Source organism: Gadus macrocephalus, chromosome 9 (assembly GCF_031168955.1).
Source record: "Gadus macrocephalus chromosome 9, ASM3116895v1".
Classification (NCBI taxonomy): domain Eukaryota; kingdom Metazoa; phylum Chordata; class Actinopteri; order Gadiformes; family Gadidae; genus Gadus; species Gadus macrocephalus.
The window spans coordinates 6895353-6916030 of record NC_082390.1 but is presented as its reverse complement, the minus strand read 5'-3'; the positions used below and the strand labels follow the sequence as shown (position 1 = coordinate 6916030).

General features: G+C 45.0%; 1 protein-coding gene and 1 long non-coding RNA gene across 3 annotated transcripts; one reads left to right on the top strand and one right to left on the bottom strand.

The window, feature by feature from the left end:
- Nucleotides 1–611: 611 nt before the first annotated feature.
- LOC132464222 (uncharacterized) lies at nucleotides 612–6399 on the bottom strand. 2 transcript variants are annotated; one of them, XM_060060502.1, is made up of 2 exons: nucleotides 5244–6399; nucleotides 612–2651 (listed from the first exon to the last, which is right to left on the bottom strand). In XM_060060502.1, exon 2 carries the CDS (start codon nucleotides 2580–2582, stop codon nucleotides 612–614), a length of 1971 nt encoding a protein of 656 aa, XP_059916485.1. In that variant the 5' UTR covers nucleotides 2583–2651; nucleotides 5244–6399. The 2 variants fall into 2 exon arrangements, with proteins under 2 accessions (XP_059916485.1, XP_059916486.1); XM_060060503.1 differs by lacking the exon at nucleotides 5244–6399 and adding an exon at nucleotides 4547–4819.
- LOC132464245 (uncharacterized) lies at nucleotides 3103–6534 on the top strand. The gene is made up of 3 exons (XR_009527206.1): nucleotides 3103–3230; nucleotides 4815–4899; nucleotides 6395–6534. It is a non-coding gene; the product is annotated as an uncharacterized LOC132464245 (long non-coding RNA).
- The last annotated feature ends 14144 nt before the right edge of the window (nucleotides 6535–20678 follow it).

The following is a 20678-nucleotide window of genomic DNA, read 5'->3' as shown; positions in this document are numbered from 1 at the left end:
AATATATTTGGCCTATATATCAGTCATTGTTGTTATATATAACATAGTGTGTATGTTGCAAGATCAACAGTGATCACAGTTGATCACAGTCTCAGAAATATTTGGCCTGTTAAGCCCTTTGAGACTGTAATGGTGATTAAGGGCTATACAAATAAAATGTAATTGAAAATTGAATCACTATCATAAGTGGTGAGAGAACTGCATACACCAGCTTAACTTGGGTGAAGACGTACTCTGAAACCTGTCGTCTCTAACTACTATCTAAGCCTAACTATCTACAACCTAACTATCTTCAAAGGCTTGCCGGGCTCGAGGCAAATGCCCCCTCCCCAGAATTACCTTCTCAAAAACCAAAAAAATAGAAAGAAAAAAAAAGCACTTCGCAGGAAGAGTATACAATGCTACTCAGCTGAAGCACTCTAACTACTCAGATCATTCACAGCTAATTTACAGCAGTTTGTCACCACTCAGATATATATTTTTTATAGTTTTTTTTTTTTTTTTTCATTCATTAATTCGATTTTAGGACTGGTGTATTTTATATAAAGAAAAAGTTCAATAACAAAAAAATCTTTTTTTTTTTTCTTTTTTGGATTGCAGAAGACAAGGAATTAGGATTGGTGAAGAAGAGGGATGGCAACATAATGGTCTTGGTCTGGAAAAAGCACACATTTTCTGCTGACATCCCCAAGGAGCTCAACCTCAAGATCATCTACCAACGTATGGACCTGAAAACAGCCTATTCGAGAGGAGGGGCAGGGATATGTGAAATGGGATTCCTTGTACCCAAATCGTCTGTAGATGATGAAGACTGAACCAGAGGATAGCACAATGTTTTGGACCAGTCCAATATCCTGTCCTACTGCTATGCAGTTGTTCCCAGTCTTTGTTGACAGGCAGAAATCTGTTGTTACTACCTTTCTGTACTGTTTGGCAGTACTGAATTGCAGAGGCAAAGGACCATCCTGGTGCATTTCGTACAAAAGGGGCTGCTTACTTGGAGGTGGAGTAACAGTTTGAGGCACCTCTGACAGTCTCTTGACTACCTGTTGTAATGGTAGTTGAGGCTTTCGCAACATTTTTTTTACTTTTCCAAGGAAGTTTTCATAAGGAAATGCAGAGACACGGTCAAGGGCACCGAACTGTTTGTACACATCAGCTAGATGTATCACCTGATGAACTGTAAATACAATTTCTCCTTGACCATATAAATCTCCAAAGCTTTTAACAAATGCTGTTAGGACTCGATTGGCAAAATCAATCATGGGTGCAGAGAGGTTGGGGCTGAGTAATAAGAACACACCCACGGAAAACAACAGGAAGTTCTCAAAAATCTCTTCTGGTAGATTGTGCTTTAGGACCACAGGTCCACTGTAAATCATGAACTGCCTTAGTTCTGTAGCCTTCCATCTTTCGATCTCTGTCAGCTCTCGTGGTTTTCGGGCAAATTCAGATGGAATATGGGGACGGAGAGCAATCAGTTTAGATGATATAGCTGAGATGACATTAGATGGCTGTCTTATGGCCAGGTTTTTGCCCTTCATCCAGAAAAGAATGAGTTTTTTTGTTACACCCAAACAGCAGAGGTGCATGTAATCAATGGGAAACTGGGTTACCATCTGAACAATGCCAGTAAGGGGACTAGGTCGCAGGTGGTGATCTGTGTCTGACATTAAAGCAAAGTCTTCGTCTGATCTAAGCCTGGCATTTATTTCAGGATATGTCATTTTATTTTGCCACACGCCAACTTGATTGCACTTGTCACACCCAGAGTACCCATTGTGGGACTTCATCTGTTTCACAAAAGCACGTGCTGGAGCATCACAAATGAAGGAGCACACCATCACCTTTAGAGGTTTACCTCTGAAGGTCAATCCATTCCTCAGTAGCTGGGTAAGGTCATTGACAAATTCTTTGAGGTAGTCGTACACACTAGATGGTTTTCCAGTTCCACAAAACAAACCAATAATAAAAGGTTTTTTTGTGTAATCACAATCAAGCATCGCAAGAATTGGCCAAAACTGAACTTTTGAACTCTTAAAAATGGGTAAACCGTCGATGTTGAATTGTAACCGAATTGTCTGAAGGCAGCTAGGCAAATGGATTGAATTCAATTTTGATAAAATTCCCTTAGCCAATCCAAAATGGTGATATTCACCACCACCTAATGCATGCACAGCTATTTTCTTTTGTGTGCCAAGAAGTGTCCTGGCATCTTTAGGCAGCTCAGAGTGGTGTACTCTCAATATTGATAGAAGAGCGGTAACTGCAACAAGAGTAATGCCAAAAGTTGATGCCCATTGCTTTAGTTTAGCTTGTAAACTCATTTCCTCAGGCTCACTTTCATCAGAGCTGGATAACCCACTAAAATCCTCTCTTTCACTGGCATCACTGTCTGTAGTGTTTTGGTCAGGACTGTTCTCGAATTCTGAAGTTGTCCCACACAGTGCTAGATCTGGTAAGCTAGGGGGGGCATTTTCAGCCTGATTAACTGTACTTAAATGTAATTGCTGCAAAATCTCGTTCTCTGTCTCCCTTGCGTTGGACAAGACTCGCCTCCTTTTACTCCAATAAGAGGCCATCTCTGTGTGTATCGGATACAATTATGAAATGCAAGTTTGATACCTTTTCTGCCGTGAGCTTTGAATGGTCTTCAGTGTCCCATAAATATGCAAATGAAGAAGAAAAAAAACACAGTTAGTTTTGATGGCATAGTGTGACAACAATGAATAGTTGCATTTAACCCTTTCACATGCAAGTGAAGAATCCCACTTCTAATAATGTATAGCCTATTAAGGACCTATTTCAGGATAAATATACAAATACATTCACTTTGAAGTGTATAAGGTCCTACAGGCAGCTGTAATAAAACTAAGATATACTATTTATGAGATGGCTTGCAGTGTGCTTATCTGACAGGATTAAAACTGCATTCTGTGTGAATGTGTATTTGAATGTTAACATTTAATAACATGTCGTTTTTAGTTATGTAATCATTTGAAAGTCCCTTCAAGTTGAAAAAGAACATGCATTCTTATTTTGGCCACACCTGGCGTACTAGTAAATCAACTGTGATCAGATTGGTTAAAAAAATAGAGGCTGCGTGTGATTTCAGTTCCGGTTCAATGCATTTGTAATGAGGGGGCGCACTTCTGTGCAGTGTGCACATTAGTCGTCGTTGCCAGAAGGCTGCACCCGACAGCCAAGGGATTTACATGTGGCATAGCAAGGTAAGCAGCAGAATTGTTTCCAAATTAAGCGTAATTTAGAAATGGAGTTGTTGAGTATTATGGTTTCATGAAAGCAAGGACAGCACTCGGTTGCTTTCGCAACTTTGAATCGCCAACAACGGACGTTTCGGGCCGCGCGCCCTTCAGCGTATTATGGCTTCTTCACGGCCATTACACGCTGAAAAAGGGTAACGTCCGTTGTTGGCGATTAAAAGTTTTGAATGCAACAGTGCTGTTCTGTCTTTCAGGAAATAATATTACGATACGTTGGATTCAGCACGCAGTTAAGTTATATAAAGAAGTCTAGTTAGTGTGAGCGCGTTACTGCATATATTCGATTTTTTTTCTTGCCCTTGTGGAGGCTTGGGTGAAGGGGGTCATTAATATTTGGTTTTATTTAGTATTATGGTACAATATGTAGCTGGGCCGACATGTCCACGGGTCGATTTCCCGTAGTAAATTGATCATTTTTAATGATTTGGATTTCCCCGCGACGGTTTCGCGGGATTCAGCTGCTTGTCAGGGACGCAGCGCGTGACCGTGACAACGTTATTTCTTGGGAAATGGGACTAAAACGAATATAATGGATGACATTCATAGTATTATTGGTATAAAAATTCCATTACTTGTAGTACAGCAAACGAACAATTTTGTAAACATGAAATCGTTAATAATTTATCAATGTCCTTCTAGAACCTGTCATGAACTTTGATAATCAAATCAAACGATGTCTCGAGCGCAATAGATGTCTCTGATTTAACGGACATTTAGCTGCTATTCTTTGGCAATTTGACATTTTAAGTTGACCATATGAGCAATGTTGTTTCTTAATGTTACTCGTATATGAACGTAGTCTAATATAAACATAGACTACGTTAATGTGAAGTAAATATACACAGCTGTGATAACCGCAATAACTTATCCTGGCATAGCAGTAGCCATAAGCAATTTGGCACAGAGTTTAGCTGAATGTCATTGATGATAAAGCTAACGTTAGTTAGTATATCTAGTTAGTCATCTATGAACGAATATGGTCGAACTAAAGTTGCTAACAGACCGACAGTCAAACATGATCGCTATTCGTGTTATTCTACTTACCAAGAGTTGTATATAATATGAAATAATTAATAGGTTATTGCTGTAAATGTCAGTACGACCGTAGTTGCCAACTACATCAACGGAAGATGAGCATCTTCCCTGGGGAGGCTCGTGCGCCTGGTTCGGGAGCAGTGTATAGCTCGAGCAGTCAACTGCTCTTCAACCTGGCGCTCGAGGCTCCCCAGAAACTGGAACGTCAAGGTTAATGTTCGTTTTACCTTATTTGTGTATTTTGCTTGGGTGCCATTTTTATGTTTTTGCCAGGATCAATTCATGTACCCGTCATTTCAAGGTTATTTTCCCTCACAAAAGCTAGAACTTGTTTGGGCAATTTAGTTGTGCAGTACATTATACATTGTAAAAAGCCTGTAGTAAGAGAGAAAATAAAAGACATGATTATGTGTACTGTGGTCAAGACACCCAAGTGGTTTGACATATTTGGTGTAACTGATGTTTTTCTTTTACTCTTGCAACTTTCCCTTTTAGTCTCTGAAGCAGTGTCTCACACTCGAGTCCTGACCGAGGGCCTTGAAACTGGCATGCCTGTTCAAAACATCTCCAGGACAACAAGGTTATTTTGTGTTGACGTGTATTGAATTCTTAAGGGCAAAGGTTACTCTTAACAGGCAAATTCTGTAGAAACTCCATAAAAAGAAATATTAACTCACTAAGACCATTCATGAAACATCAGTAAGCTGCAGTTTGCATAGCCGGTCAGTAATATTTTAGTTCTTGCAATTGCGACTGCTTGTAAAAAAAAAAAAAATGCAATGATGCCACCAACAATAACCAATACAATGTTGTGCCAGATAACCTCAAATATAATTAGCCTACTTCCTATTTGTGCAAACCCATCGGATACCTTTGAAAAAAACAAAAGTGCAAAGATGCTTTGTCTGAAATTAGTTCCCTTACCGTTTAATTTGGAGGAAGTGAAACAATCACAGGCTTGTGTTATCTGTAGGGTCTCCGTTGTTGTCAACTGCTTCTCGGAGAGCTGGATGGAGAGGGTTTGCAGCGTCTGTATTCCAATTGGTTGTCAGGGTTTTTGCATTGGAAATGCATCAGTGAACAAATCGCCTGCTTGTGCCATCCTTAAGGTCTTCGTTGTCAACTTCTTGTTGGAGAGCTGGATGTAGAGGTTTTGCGACGTCTGTATTCAGATTAGGGCTGCACGATATGGGCAAAATATGATATCCCGATATTTTTTGGCTGACTGGCGATATACGATATATATCTCAATATTTTCTATAGAGTGGGATAGATGGCTTTGTCGCATTGTCCTGCGTACTACGGTGAGGGTTTCAGTGCGCCCTAACTTTAATCCCCCGCCCCCTCCCTTCTCCGTTCCATTTGGGAACATGTTTGGTTTAATTTTGCTTGTTTCGTATATTTTAATTAATTAAGGGCGCCTCCAGAGGGCGCCCCCAACACATTGGATCGGCCCTCCGCTTTTGGGCCGCATTATCATCTAGAACGTGTATTAACTTTTGATAGTCTAACGTGGTCCATTATCCCTTACTTGTTGCAAGACACAGTAGTCTACACATACATCTATACATAAGGTTTCTGAGAACAGCAGGACAAGTTGGCACATCAACATTCACAAACGGAAGGCTTGCTCTACTCCATCTAGGCACTTTGAGTTGTAGCCTCATACCATAATTGAATGCCGCTTCTTTTGTAGCAAGAAGCAGCAAGTGTTATTTTCACAGAAGATGAACACATACCAAATTTTCTGATAAGCATATTAGCTTGTGCATACATCATACGATACTGCCTGCAAATTTCACGGTCATTAGACTGGTCGTCAGTTATGTAATGTTATACGTTTTTAGCCTCATTACATATGTTAAGGACTGTGCCAGGAAAGGAGAAATCAGTAGTTATCAGTTTCTTATCTGCCTTACTTCATGAGCATCAGCTGTATGTGGCCTTAGTGCCTAGATTTAATATGACAACTGCCACTGTTGTTTGGACAGGCGGGTAGACGTAAACTGGCAGATAAATCTTAAGTGTTATGATTTCTCTCATTCATTTCTTATGTTTGCATTTGTGTCTTGCAGAAGATGAAGGAGAATGCGTGCAGTGGGCTGAATGGAGAATTCGTGAATCAAAGGCAACACCATCAAATGCATTATGAAATTAAGCACTATCAGGTTGTCAAGGCTGTAGCTCAGCGGGTACATGGTCCTGGATACCAGATTTTTTTGAAAAATATTTATATATGGAATCTGAATGCACTCTCCAAGAAATGCTGCAGTTCTTTGTTGATTTAGGTACAAAAAAAGGCAAAGCCCATTTCACATATCCCATCGATTAAATGCACCTCTGCTGTTTGGGTCTAAATTTTGCCATCACTATTTCTTGTTACGGAGATGAAGACAACTACTTGCCTCTTTCATGCATCTGCTTTGTCCACATCTATGTTTGGGGAATGTAATTTGAAGCCATTCCGTAAGTGTTTGCTATGCCTCATTGTTTATTTTACTGCATGCTACATTGGCACACTTGGGATTTATATTTTTACTTTATTCAATTTCCTCCCTTCTACAATGCGGCAGCATAATCATTACTACAGATTTTTTTTCCCCACTTTATTCCACTTTATTCTGTTTTTTGGGCATTTCCTACCAGTGCAAAGATGTTTAAATTAGTCACTGAAAGCAGTGTTCTGAAATGATATCAAAAATAGTTGTGGCCTGAATATGTAAGCATGGCCTTCACATATTTTTTGTAAAGCTGTACATGTCTTTAAAGATAGAAAGACACATTTACATTTCTCAGTGCAAATGGTTTTTTGAATAAGTTTCTGAAAGTAGTGCTTTGAGATGTTTGAGATAACAAACATTTAATGTGTTGGAAATATTTATGGTTGCTGTGTCATAATTCAGCTTAATATTTAATCCATTGTTTTCTTTCTGTGTTATTACAACCTTGCAACACATTTCCATTAATGTAGTTTGTTTATTCCTTAACAGTTTTCAAAAAACACAATCAAATGGGTACTAAAACCTTAATCTTTGTCAAGCCAAACTCTTGAGTAATTATTTCAAAGAATAGGGGCGTGGAAATCAATGAGGTAAGTGGGCTTTGGGGCTTATCTTATGACTAACTTTGGATCTGAACTAATGTGAATCGCGAGTAGATCTCATGGTGTTTACATCGCTTTACTAGGATTTCTAAATTGCAGCTTCTGTGTTTTAACCCCTCTCAAATGCTACTGTTGTAATGGGGTTTTCTTAACCAGTGATCTTTATTGCATTTGTGAAAGCTGTTAGTGTGAGCTTGCTAAAAGTATATAGGCCAGTTTTCCTGCCAGAAATAGTTGTAGCTGCAACATTCAATGGCCATACCTGCAGATTATCTACAAGGATAAGCATTAATTGATCTCATTACAAAATGACAATCGAACTATCAGGAAAATTGCTAATATTCGTTACAACCTAAATTCAACGCCATTTCGACGTGAGGTAAATTACGTTGAAAAATAGCACGAAAATCATCGTTGAAACAACATAGTATTTTCGACATTCTCCGACCGTCGAGATAACGACTATCCACCAGGTTGATTCAACGGTGAATTTTAGTCGTCTGACGGAAACCGACTATTTTAACCAACAATCAACCCGTTTTCGACGCCCCATTGCTGTCTGGGCTTGAATCAGCCAATCGTTGATCAGGGCAAGGGAGCAACGCAACTGCAATGTAAAGAGAGCTTGATTTTGTTTGAGCAAGCAACGTCGTTGAAGAGGCTGAACACGCCAATGTTTAACAGACAAAATCCCCAGGGTTGTACTGTACTTGATGTTGTGTGATAATAAAAAAAAAAGAAGGGCCTTTCTGTGGAGGGTTTAGATGAAGCGGCCGTTCATTGCCACTCTAAATAAGTAGCGGCATCATCAGGCGAGTATATTTACCCCCGCTGAACTCAAGCCCTAAAAGGGTATTCCAAGGTGCAGAGAAGGGGGTTCAATTAATTACAATGCTTGACTGAAAGGTGGCCACCGTAAAAAAAAAAAAAAAGAGAAGGAGCTATAAAGTCGTAAACAGTTACTGACACACTGTTGATTGGCCTGTGCCATGCAGGAGCAGAAAACGCCAACCGACCACCCCCGGAGTTTGAGAAAAAAAACGCGGAAAGTTGGCCGAATCGGCGGCCTGTAAAAAGAACGACGTGTTTATTACGTTGCACGCATTGATATAATGGAAAACAGATCCTCGAATAAATGACTTTCCCTCCGTCTAAGTTGATTAGGACTGCAGCACCAGGATGGACATAATGGGTGCTGGGGGAGCTGGGGGTCTGGGGGGCCCGGGGGGATGGACGCACAGAGCTCACATCTCAGCTGGCCGCTACCTGCGTCACGCCGCATGTAAGAAAAAAACCTGCTGATGACTCCAACGGAAATCTGGACCTCCGCTTTCCCCCTCGCCGTCTGGATGTACAGTAAAGTGACGCTAGAGGAAACGGCTATGAAGGGCCGCAACCTGGAGGTTGAAGAACGGCGCCGATACCGCTTCCAACGCGGATCGCTTTAGCTCTGATCCGACATGTTTTGTGTCCAAGTTTCATAGACTGACCAAAGCTGAAAGATTACCAAACGGCTACAAGACTATTGCGCTTCTCGCAAGTTAAATCTCTTTAAATATAATTGTATCATGTTAAATATCTTAACAAACCAAATATCCCCAATTATGAGTGTCAATTCCTGAGCAAACCTGGTTATCCTTCTCATTTTGTATATTCATAATTCGCTGTGCCGTGTCAAACTGCGAGTTTTGGCTGGAGTTTCACCCCAACAGTGAGTCGTCTGCGTGGGCTTTACAGTTCCTGCAGCGTCACCGGGTTCAGGAAACGGCTCTGCAACGGCCGACAGAGAGCTCGGTCAGCCGTGGGCAGACGGTGGACGATCTCAGCCGCTTGTGTCGGTTTCCCGCAATAACCACAGCCTAGCGTCACACGCCACACCGCTCCTGTCACCCACAAAAAGGAGACGCGTGTAAAACCGAGTAAACCCTGTTTTTTTCCAATGAGCTTGAACTAAGGGGGGAGACGGCGTCGGCCACCGAACCACCCAGTTGGTTAGCGAGAGACAGCGGGGTTCCATTAACAGCGTCTCTGTTTCCGAGTATAACAAAATCATCCAGATGACCGCTCGATCTGCCGCCCGGATGACCAGACACCAATCACACTCATGACCGCCCGGGACATTTAGCGAGCGGTACGAGTGCAGGGGGGGCGGCGGTTTGAGCAAGAAAATAAATAAAAAGAGAACAGCGAGAGACCAATTTTCATCTCGGGAGGAAAGGGTTTGGGATTCCAGTATTGTGCTCTGAGACGCTCTCCCCTTTGAGCGATGACAACAGAGAACACAACACAGAGCCATTAAAGGCTTGGTTTGTGTAGCGGGCCAAAGTTAACACAATAACCAGACAAGTCGTATTATTGACGTTTTGACCGTTTGCCTGCCAGTCAGAAGATGAAGGAAAAGAAATGATGAAGCACTCTTCAAATGAATCTTTCCTTTTTCCATATGTGTTTGTACGCCACACAGTCAACAAATGCTCCGACAACGTATTGAAGCAGTTACAGAAAATAACATTTAATCGCTCTTTGTACTTTCTTTGTACGGCCAAATGTACTATGTGCAATTTATTAAAATCTCAACGGAGTGATTTGCATTCAACGACCATGAAATTGAACATTTTCTGAACTCAAACCCGGACTGCCTGGTTTCCTCTGTGGATCCAACTGACAGCCCTGGAACGGTACGAATCATCTGTAGGTACAATTACACAAGGGACCGCGTTTTCCTTTCATCCACCAGAGCGCATCGAGCGAAGGGAAAACGGAAAACTATAAAGGAAAGACTTCCAGAGAGACAGAGAGAGAGGTCAGTCGTTCAGGGGAATTTAGCAACACATGAAAGGCAGAGAGAGAAGAATGAGTACATCTGCTGGGGACAAGACCCAGAGGTGGTTCAGGGGACACTGCAGAGTTTGCTGGAAGAGAGCGGGAGAAAGGTGGAGGGAGGGAGAAAGGTGGAGGGAGGGAGAAAAAGGTGAATACAAAGGCGGGGTTGAAGGATGGAACTGAAAATAAGAGTGGAGAGGTGAGGAGAAGAGAGGAGAGAAGGGAGTAGAGATAGTGGTCAGAATAAGGGAGGGGAGGAGAGGGGAGGGGAGAGGAGAAGAAAGCAGAGGTGAGGTGAGGTCAGGATAAGGGAGGGGAGGAGAGAAGAGGTGACAGCAGAGGAGAAGAGGAGAACACATGAGAAGAGAGAAGAGAACACATGAGAAGAGAGGAGAGGGGAGGGAAGAGGATGGGAGGAGAAGGGAGAGATGGGGAGGAGCGAGCACCATGAGGAGTAGAGGAGAGGAGAGAAGTGAGGAGAGGAGAGGAAAGGAGAGGAGAGGAGAGGAAAGATGAATGGAGAACAATATAAAACAATGATACAGTTTATACAGGACCATCTGATCAGATGAAAAGACGAAGAGAAATTAAATGAAAAACAGGGAACAAAGGAAAAGATATAAAACACCCCGAAATAAGTGATAAATAAAACAGAGGAGACGAAAAAGTCCCATTCATGAGAGCGTGTGTGTTGTACCGTGGGTGTTTTCTAAATCTATAGACTGGAGATCTATATCAGCCAGAGAAGCAGCGCTTCCATCTGGGCTGTGGAGTATTAAGCATACAGGATGAGATGTGAGGAGAGGGAAAAAAAGAAAGGGGAAGGCCCGCCCAGAGCCGGGCGCAGTGCGTTTCCACGGCAACGTCTCTGACGTCAGAGAAGGCATTATGTGATTACTCATAGAGTCTGCTGAAGAGCTGGCCAATAAAACAGCGTCCATTACTCACACACACACACATACACACACACACACACACAACCGTGCGTGCACACACACACACACGCAACCGCGCGTGCACACACACACACACACACAGATGGCCAAGGCTTGGGTTACACACACATAAACACACAGAGATGCACGCAGACATTTGCACACACACACACACACACACACACACACACACACACACACTCAGACACCTATACGCACAGTTTAAAAGGAAACATTCTTATACCTTGACCTAACAAAGAGAAAAACCTTTCATACCGAGTGCAGATGGACACTGAGTTTTCATAAAGATACCGCCATTTTCAAAAGAAGATGCATTTTTTTAGATAACTTTAGTTATAGTTCAACTCACACACCAATAAAACGTACTCTGGGCCATGAATGTGTCCTGATTGCTCGTCCAGCCTGCATCCTGACTATGAGAGACGCAAAACAAGATCAACCACCACCCAGATATCACTCTGCACAATCTGCATGTTCTGCATTCCATACTCTTTAACCCCTGTCTACAAACATATCCAACTACATGCACACTCTCACACACACACACACTCTCACACACACACACACACACACACACACACACACACACACGCACACACACACACACACACACACACACACATGGACACACACATGGACACACACACGGACACACAAACACACACACACACACTCACAAACAGACACACACGCACACACACACGCACACACACACACACACATGGACACACACACGGACACACAAACACACACACACACACTCACAAACAGACACACACGCACACACTCACACATCAACACACATGGAAACACATGCACACAGAAACACAGACAAACAGACACACACACACACGCACAAAGACACACGCACAAAGACACACACACACACACACACACACACACACACACACACACACACACACACACACACACACACACACACTTCCTCTCGGCTTCTCCTACATGCTCACACTGGACATTCTTCCGTGGGAGTTAAAACACTGTTAGGGCTGATAAGGATCTGAGCAAACAGCGTGGATAAACAGTCGCCGTGGTAATTAAGAACCAGCGACCAATCAGAGCAGGGCAGGAGGAGACAAACACATGGCCGAGACTCCATTACTAAGTCTATATGCGTTCCCTATTGCCAAGGCCATTAGGGCAGGACCAGGGCCCCGGGCCGGCTACCAGCTCACACCGGCACTGTCGCAACACTGTCTGCAGTCCAAAACACACTGGGTCAAAGTCAGAAATAACAAGGACTTCATGATATATTCCTCTCCGTCTTCCCCCCCTGAAATTATTTCACAATTCACAATAGTTATTCATCATTAGGAGCACTCTACATGAGGGACACAATTAAATAGTATTCCATTGTAACGTGCATATGAAAAGTAATGAAACTATTGTACGTTATTATTATATCTATTGTTGTTATTATTATAACAGATATATATTGTAAATGTAGATATGAAAGTATATATTATCATATCACTATCATATATATTACACTTCTCATGATACTGTGAAACTTAATTATAAGCAGCAGCTACTGACAGTTAGAAACATGGTCCTGTTTTGTCCATATATGGTGTTTCACAGCTAAGTTACAAATTGTAATTTACCCCTTGCCTCTGAGTTCAATATCTCTGTTTTGAGCTGGCCTTAATGTGGATGACGTAGGTCCACTTATTGCATTCAGGCCAAAAGGTGCCTGTCGCTTCAGCACGGCAAATGGGACTCCACTCGAGGCAGAACCTGAGACTGATTACACTCTGCATTATCACTGATAGAGTTACATTGATAACACACTGAGGATGATCCCATTAGAGGCTATGTGAGCCAAATGTCATATGTTTGTATATGTGTGTGTGCGTGTGCGTGTGTGTGTGTGTGTGTGTGTGGCGGTGTGAGAGAGTAAGAGTGTGTGTGTGTGTGTGTGTGTGTGTGTGTGTGCATGCATGAATGTGTGTGAGTGTGTGTGTGTCTTTGTCTGTGTGGGTGGGTGTGCGTGCAGGATTGTGCACGCGTGTGTGTGTGTGTGCATGCATATGCTTGTTTGTGCGTGCGTACGTACGTTCAAATGTGTGTGCGTGCGAGCGTGTGTATGCAGATATGCGTGTGTGTGTGTGTGTGTGTGTGTGTGTGTGTGTGTGTGTGTGTGTGTGTGTGTGTGTGTGTGTGTGTGTGTGTGTGTGTGTGTGTGTGCGTGTGCGTGCGTGCGTGCGTGCGTGTGTGTAAACCCAAGCTGCAGTCCACCTGGCGGGCCGGGGGGCTTAATGAGCGGTGTGCTCACGCAACCTCTCGCTCCCCCACGTCCGAGGCCCTGGGCCCAGGCCAGGTGCTACTGAGACGGCCCCCGTCTTCAAACCCCGTCCCGGAGGGCCGCATACCTCGCCTCATGTCACCGTGACCCACCACATCCCACCCAGAAGGAGCGCTTAGCTTTTAAAGAACGCTGCTTCTAATTGTTAACGAGACACACTGACAGGAACTATGAAAAACCACAGATGAAGCAGCCGCCTGTACGTTTTTAGGAACGTTTGAAAAACAGTAGCTGTCCTAATACGATGGTGTTTTTTATTTTGCACGTTTTCAAAACGTTGAGCCATAGCTCAACGTTGGATGACCGAGGGTGTATATACCTTCCTAAAAACCTCAATGTCGCAGAGACTTCGCTGCCCTGCTCAGCAGATCCTGTGTCTGCGTCGGGCCAGGGTTCGCCTTCACGCTCCCACACGGCCATCCCCCTTGTCCTCAGAGTGGGTTCTGCAGTGAAGGAGGGTTTGAGTGTGAGGAAGAAGAAGAAGTGCTCCGTGGTTTGTAGGGTTGTTTGTTTACAACCTCGCTGTTGCTTAACAAAGTTGTTTTAAGCAACGGGACCGCCGCCACAGACGGGTGACATCATGTGTCACGAGTCGGAGGCGCAAACGTTGGCCGACGAAGAACGAAAAGCGATTGCCAGTCGGACAACCGCTTTTCGTTTTATTAGGATTTCAATGGTCATCATTTAGGTTTGCAATGTACATTAGAAAATCAATTTGAAGATCACGTGCATCAACTACAAATACACAAGCTGTGATATTCAACGTGCTACGTTCAGCTTCACACTCACACCCTTGTTGTCCATAATCTATTTTGGTCTAATCCACGATGTCCCTTTAAAAGAGATGTAATCAATCATAGAAACTCAACACCCGGGACTCGGGGTGTTGAATAATGTACCCACCGGCCTTCTGGGGTGATCCTAACCGCGAGTTACCTTCCTGGTCCGATCCCGTCACCCGATACACTCCTGTAAGAGCGAAAGTCGTGAATGACTTTTATCGGAATACTATTACGGTAACAGCATTACACCCATTACACACGCGGCGACGGCGTGGTCACTGACCGTGGAAAGGGGCGAGGGCGCCCGGCGTGCAGAACGACTCTCAGAACAGCAGCTTAATAAACGATCATTACGACGACGGCGGGAACGAGAGCGAGCGAGACGCATGCGGCCGCGGCCTCGCTAATGGCCCGCAGCTCGATGCCGTAATGTCGTCGCCGTAATGACTAATTCATCTCTCCGCCCGCAGCGATGCCCTCCCAATTAAAAGAGATGGCAGAGCACCGCGGCACGACCGTTTACCACTCATTGGGGCTAGATTGGGCTGTGGGATGGGGAATTAATGGGATGGGATGAGATGGGAAAGACCGGGAAAGAAGGACAAGGGAGTGGAGAAGGAAAAGGAAAGAATGGGAAACATTAGGAAAGATTGCGAACGAGTAGGAAAAGAAGGAGAAAAGAATAGGAAAGAAAGGGGAAATATAAGAAAATAATACAAAATATGCGATAACACAATGTAATATCTTTCCAAATAACCTTTTCTGTTGGAGACATTCGTTTGTTTCAGCATTTTTTGGGCACCTTGGTAAGGAGAAGAAAAAGGGAGAAGGAACAAAGCAAAAGGAGAACTAATGAAAGTGAAGGCTGTGTGCAGAGCTCTCCCAGCGGGGAGTGCGCTGGTCTGGGTCCGTATGCCGGTCTGGCCTCGCTGGGTCCACACTGGCTCTAGTCATCTCAGGCCCAGCAATACAAACACACTAATGAAAGCCAGCTGTGGAGACCAGGACAGACACCTCCTCCTCCTCCTCCTCCTCCTCCTCCTCCTTTTTGCTAGCGTAACTAACCTCTCTCGCTCCCTGGCTGTACCTCTCATTTCTTTTCTCTCTCTCTCTCTCTCTCTCTCTCTCTCGGCTGTCCCTGGAGTGGTGGCGGTAGGCCTGCCCTCCAGAGGATCCCGTTAGCAGCCATTAGCAGCGCTGGGCGGACTGTGGCCCGCTGTCCTTTAGAAAGCTCCTGATGAGGAGCCCAAGAGAGGGCTCTTCAACCTCTCCCAAGGTTCCCCTCCAGTCAAACTCATTGACTCAGGTTTTAGTTAATCAGTCGACAGCGCGCTCGTCGTGTGAAAGACCGGATATACTTAAAACGAAATCGAAAAATGGTGCCTTCGCACACACAAAATGGCCGGTTTGCTATCAAAATGACGCGCCACGCCGGCAGTTGGTCGACAGAACCGTGTGAATGACGTCAGTATTGGGTATCTGTGAATATTTGATATCTGTTAATATGGACCAGCGTGTCCCGCTATCTGTTTGATTCAAGATGAGCCTGTAGGAAGCTCCTGGCCTGGTCCAGCCAACAGCCCACTCATCGCAGCGACCGTATATTGTACTCGTGTCGAAATCGCCAGGAGTCCAAAGCAGTCTGTCTACTAGCCTATGCGGACACGGCAATTATGTTGGGATGGTCATTTTGACCTACCGGCGACCGCCTTGGCAGAGTATCTGGGCAATGCAGAAGGTGCAAAACGTAGTTGTCCTTGTGTGTGTGTGCGTGTGGTGCGGTGCGTGTGTTCTCTCTCTCTCTCTCTCTCTCTCCTCTCTCTCTCTCGTCTCTCTCTCTCTCTCTCTCTCTCTCTCTCGGCTCTCTCTCTCTCTCGTCTCGTCTCCTCTCCTCTCTCTCTCTCTCCTCTCCTCTCTCTCCTCCTCTCCTCTCTCTCTCCTCTCTCTCTCTCTCTCTCTCTCTCTCTCTCTCTCTCTCTCTCTCTCCTCTCTCTCTCTCCTCTCTCTCTCTCTCTCTCCTCTCTCTCTCTCTCTCTCTCTCTCTCTCTCTCTCTCCTTCTCTCTCTCTCTCTCTCTCTCTCTCTCTCTCTCTCTCTCTCTCTCTCTCTCTCTCTCTCTCTCTCTCTCAGATGTGACCTCTTGTTCCAGTTCCCTACCAGCAGCTGACCACCATATGTAAATGTCTGCAGAGGACCTCCTTCTCCTTCTGTGATGGCCTGCACAGATGCCATTTTCCTGGAACTATTCCACCGTGTGTGTGTGTGTGTGTGTGTGTGTGTGTGTGTGTGTGTGTGTGTGTGTGTGTGTGTGTGTGTGTGTGTGTGTGTGTGTGTGTGTGTGTGTGTGTGTGTGTGTGTGTGTGAGAGAGAGAGTGTGTGATGTTCGCTGTCTTGCTCCACCAACACACCAACAGACACATGACACATTTCCATCAACGTGTTTCACCTCCGGCTGGAAACAATGAAGGTGTGAGACACGACCAGGGAAACACATGAGGACATGAGACCCAGAGGACCAGAGAACCAGAGGTTCAGAGGACCAGAGGACAGACAAGTAGCAGAGAACCAGAGGACCAGAGGACTGGTGGAGGAATCAGGAGACACAAAAGCGCTGTCAGGTCTGGGGGGCATGGAGGAGAGCCGCTGCCGACTCATGAAATGAGCCTGACGACGTTCAAAGGGGGGGGAGTATGTTCAAACCAACGTCCCCCAGCCCAGAGGTAGGGGGGTGGGGGGGAGAGTAGTGGTGAGAGGGAGAGGGAGAGGGGGGGGGGGGGGGGGGTTGGGGGTTGTTCACAGGGTAGAGTATTGACTTAATGGCGGAATCGGGGCTGTCATGAGCTTCAGAGACACTCTTTGTGTTGCTTGGCCCTGCGTCCCGGCAAGCGTGCGGAGCGATGATGGAAATCTTACCCTCACTCAGAACAGGCCCACTGACCTTTTCATTTAGAGTCCCCTGAATCTGTCTTCACGTGCTGCCAAGTCCCCAATGAATGAGCGCCTATTGCATCAGTGGCCAGAATCACAGGGGCACATTCCCCCCTCCGACAGAAGCATGTGTGTTTGCACATACATGAAATATGCACTCCCACCCCCCAAAAGACATGCATTTTTCATAGGCACGTGTGTGTTTTATTTATGTATGTTAAAATATGTGTGTGGCTGTGTGAAATTGTGTGTGTGTGTGTGTGTGTGTGTGTGTGTGTGTGTGCCTGTGTGTGTGTGTGTGTGTGTGTGTGTGTGTGTGTGTGTGTGTGTGTGTGTGTGTGTGAACGTGTCTGTGCCCATGTGTGTGTGTGTGTGTGTGTTTGTGTGCCCATGTGTGGGTGTGTGTTTGTGTGTGTTTTATGACATTTGTGCAGTAGTTCCTATGACATTTAGGGTCCGTTCAAGGAGCTGCGTGGGAACAATATCTGCACATGCGGAATGAAGCAGGAAATCTTCTCTGAGCATTGAGGGGGCAGGGGGGGGGGGGGGGGGGGTAGGGTGACGGGGTTGCCCATGGCGACGGCTTGTACATCAGGCCCTGCCCGGGCCGCGACTGGAGACGCAAAAGGCTTCGGTCACGCTCACTCGAGTCTCTTCGAGAAGGTGACCCGTCTTCATTATCACTGACATTTCCAAAATAATGAGCTCATCAAAGATAGTAGAGAGAGGCCCCACCCCGCTCCCCCATCCTGAGTGGCTAGAATCTTTTGTTTATCTTGGCCGCTTCGCTCTTCTAAATCCTCGGAATACGAAAACAAGGCTAAACTTAACAAAAACATGTAGGCCGAAACACGAGAGCCTCTACGCTCCGATGGGGAGGGAGCCGAGAATATTACAAACGACGAGAGAAGCGACTGCCAGAACGGCTGTGAACAAAACAGAAAAAACACACCTAAACTAAATCAACTTATCGAGTGCAAACAGCCAAGCTTCTGATGAAGATCAATAGACACGCACGGCTCTCCGTTTCATAGATCTGGGTTATTTGGCAGCTTTTCACCTGAAATTAGGAAGCAGCTGCAAGCTGTGGCTTGGCAGACTGACTACAGCACTGCATGTTTTTATGTGTGGGGGGGATAAGAAATGGCACTGCGACCGTGCTATGGGTAGAGCTGCTTTACATGAGAGGCAGAAACCATCCAACAAGAGAGAAAAAAACTATGGTGTGGCACTGGCAGACTGACATCTTCAGAGAACGACCTCTAATTCAACCCGTAAAAATCTTCCAATTAATGCAATTGGTATAAAAATGTGTCAACAGTTGATTTTCTTCTATTCTTTTAAAAGTGACTTTCAACTTTGGAAAAAAAAATGACACTGCATGGGGAATACATAAACATCCATTTCTGAAACAATGTTTGAAGTCTCACTTGCGGTCTCGAGACCTTTTCAGGCTGATGGCATAAAGGGTATATACTGCTGAGAGCTCAGCCCAGCCCTCAGCCAGGAAACCAGGCCCCAGAAAGCCCAGCTTTATGGAATTACTTTAAACCGCTGCGTGGAATGGCAGAAAGGCCATGCTGGGAGATCCGCGGCCTGGGGCAGGTCGAGGAGGTGGAACCGAGCGATTAGCTGATCTGCGCCGCGACCAAACGGCTACCTCCAGTGCGTTCTACCTGGCAACGCAGGGTGTTTAGTGACTACAACACACAGAACAGCACAGGCTGCTGTTTTAAATACTCTACACTAGAACATATAAATCATTTCAGTTATTTACAGAATTTAGTTGGAAAATGCGTACGGTTTTCCAAAATAGTACATAGCATTGTGTAGCATCTTATTCTAGCTGTCTTTGTTGAGTACAGGGAATGGGATAACCTAGTGATTGCTAGTGCTTGGCACTTCTATGAACACCCTTACTGACAGCAATATGGCTGTTTCTATTTCTTCTGACAAATGTATTTAGTGTAAGACGCTTTGGATAAAGCATCAGCTTATACACTAAATGTAAATGTAATACAAGTGTATTCGTACGTTCAGCCATCACTCAGACATTCAGGCTACATGAAGATGGACCAAACAGAGCTCCAGACGATAGTCAGTCTCACATCATGATAGGACATGATGATATCATGTCATCAGCTCTACCTTCAAGGTCTAATTAAAGTCTGACAGACAAGTCGACTAAACTAGTCCCCCGTCTAATTAGCTGCCTCCAACCACATCCACCACAAACGTCCAAGTGGACCAGGAGAAAGTCTACTCCATCAAGCGTGTGTGTGTGTGTGTGTGTGTGTGTGTGTGTGTGTGTGTGTGTGTGTGTGTGTGTGTGTGTGTGTGTGTGTGTGTGTGTGTGTGTGTGTGTGATTATGTGTGCTTGTGTTTGTGATTATGTGTGCTTGTGTGTGTGTCTGCTTGGTGTGTGCATGCGTGTTTATGTGTGTATGCATTTGTGCATGCATGTATATGTGTGTGTGTGTGTGTGTGTGTGTGTGTGTGTATGCATGTATATGTGGGTGCTTTGCAACATCTGCTCAGCCCGCCCCGAGGACACTGTAGCCCCCCTCTCTCTCTCTCTCTCCTCTCTCTCTCTCTCTCTCTCTCTCTCTCTCTCTCTCTCTCTCCTCTCTCTCTCTCTCTCTCTCTCTCTCTCTCTCTCTCTCTCTCTCTCATCTCTCTCTCTCTCTCTCTCTCTCTCTCTCTCTCTCTCTCTCTGTGTCTCTCTCTTGAGGGAGAAATGGGTCACGTTTCCCCCAGTGACGTCAGAAGCCCTCTGCCTCTCTCCTGTCGGTGGAGGCACGCCAAACCCCAGCGCATGCCATTCCTCTTTCTTACAATGGAAACGCGCTCTCTCTCTACTTCGCTGCCTCTCTGTCACTCACACGGTCTGTCTCTCCCTCTCGCTCACTTTCTTTATTTTCTCACTGTCTCTCTGCCTCTTTCCCTCTCTCTCTCTGTCTCTCGCATTCTCTCTCTCTCTCTCTCTCTCTCTCTCTCTCTCTGACTCTCTCTCTCCCTCTCGCACACCCTCTCTCTCTCTCAAACTCTTGTCATTCTGTCTCTCTTTTTCTGTCTTTGTCTATGTCTCTCTGTCTCTCGCTCTCCCCTCTCTCCCGGAGAGGTAGAGAGAGGGAGCCTCTGGATGAATCACCCGCAGACGTAACCACCGTTCTCTACAACATCTCCATAGCACCGCTAGTGACCTGCCAAGCAGATTATTGTTTAAGATGTGGAATGGATGCAGGAAGACCTCCTGTTCAAGGGTCATTCTCCTGTTCAGCCACAGAGTCAGAGCACAAATACTAATAATAAGAAGAAGCAGAGGAATAACAAGAAAGTAAATAAACATCAGCCACATTAGCTCTGAACGGAGACAGGAGATTAGAGAAGATATTAGAGAGTCTCGTTCTCGTTCTCGTTCTCTCACTCTCTCTCTGTCTCC

Coding starts and splice junctions, on each gene's coding strand:
- LOC132464222 (XM_060060502.1), bottom strand. CDS start 2,582: ATGGCCTCTTATTGGAGTAAAAGGAGGCGAGTCTTGTCCAACGCAAGG.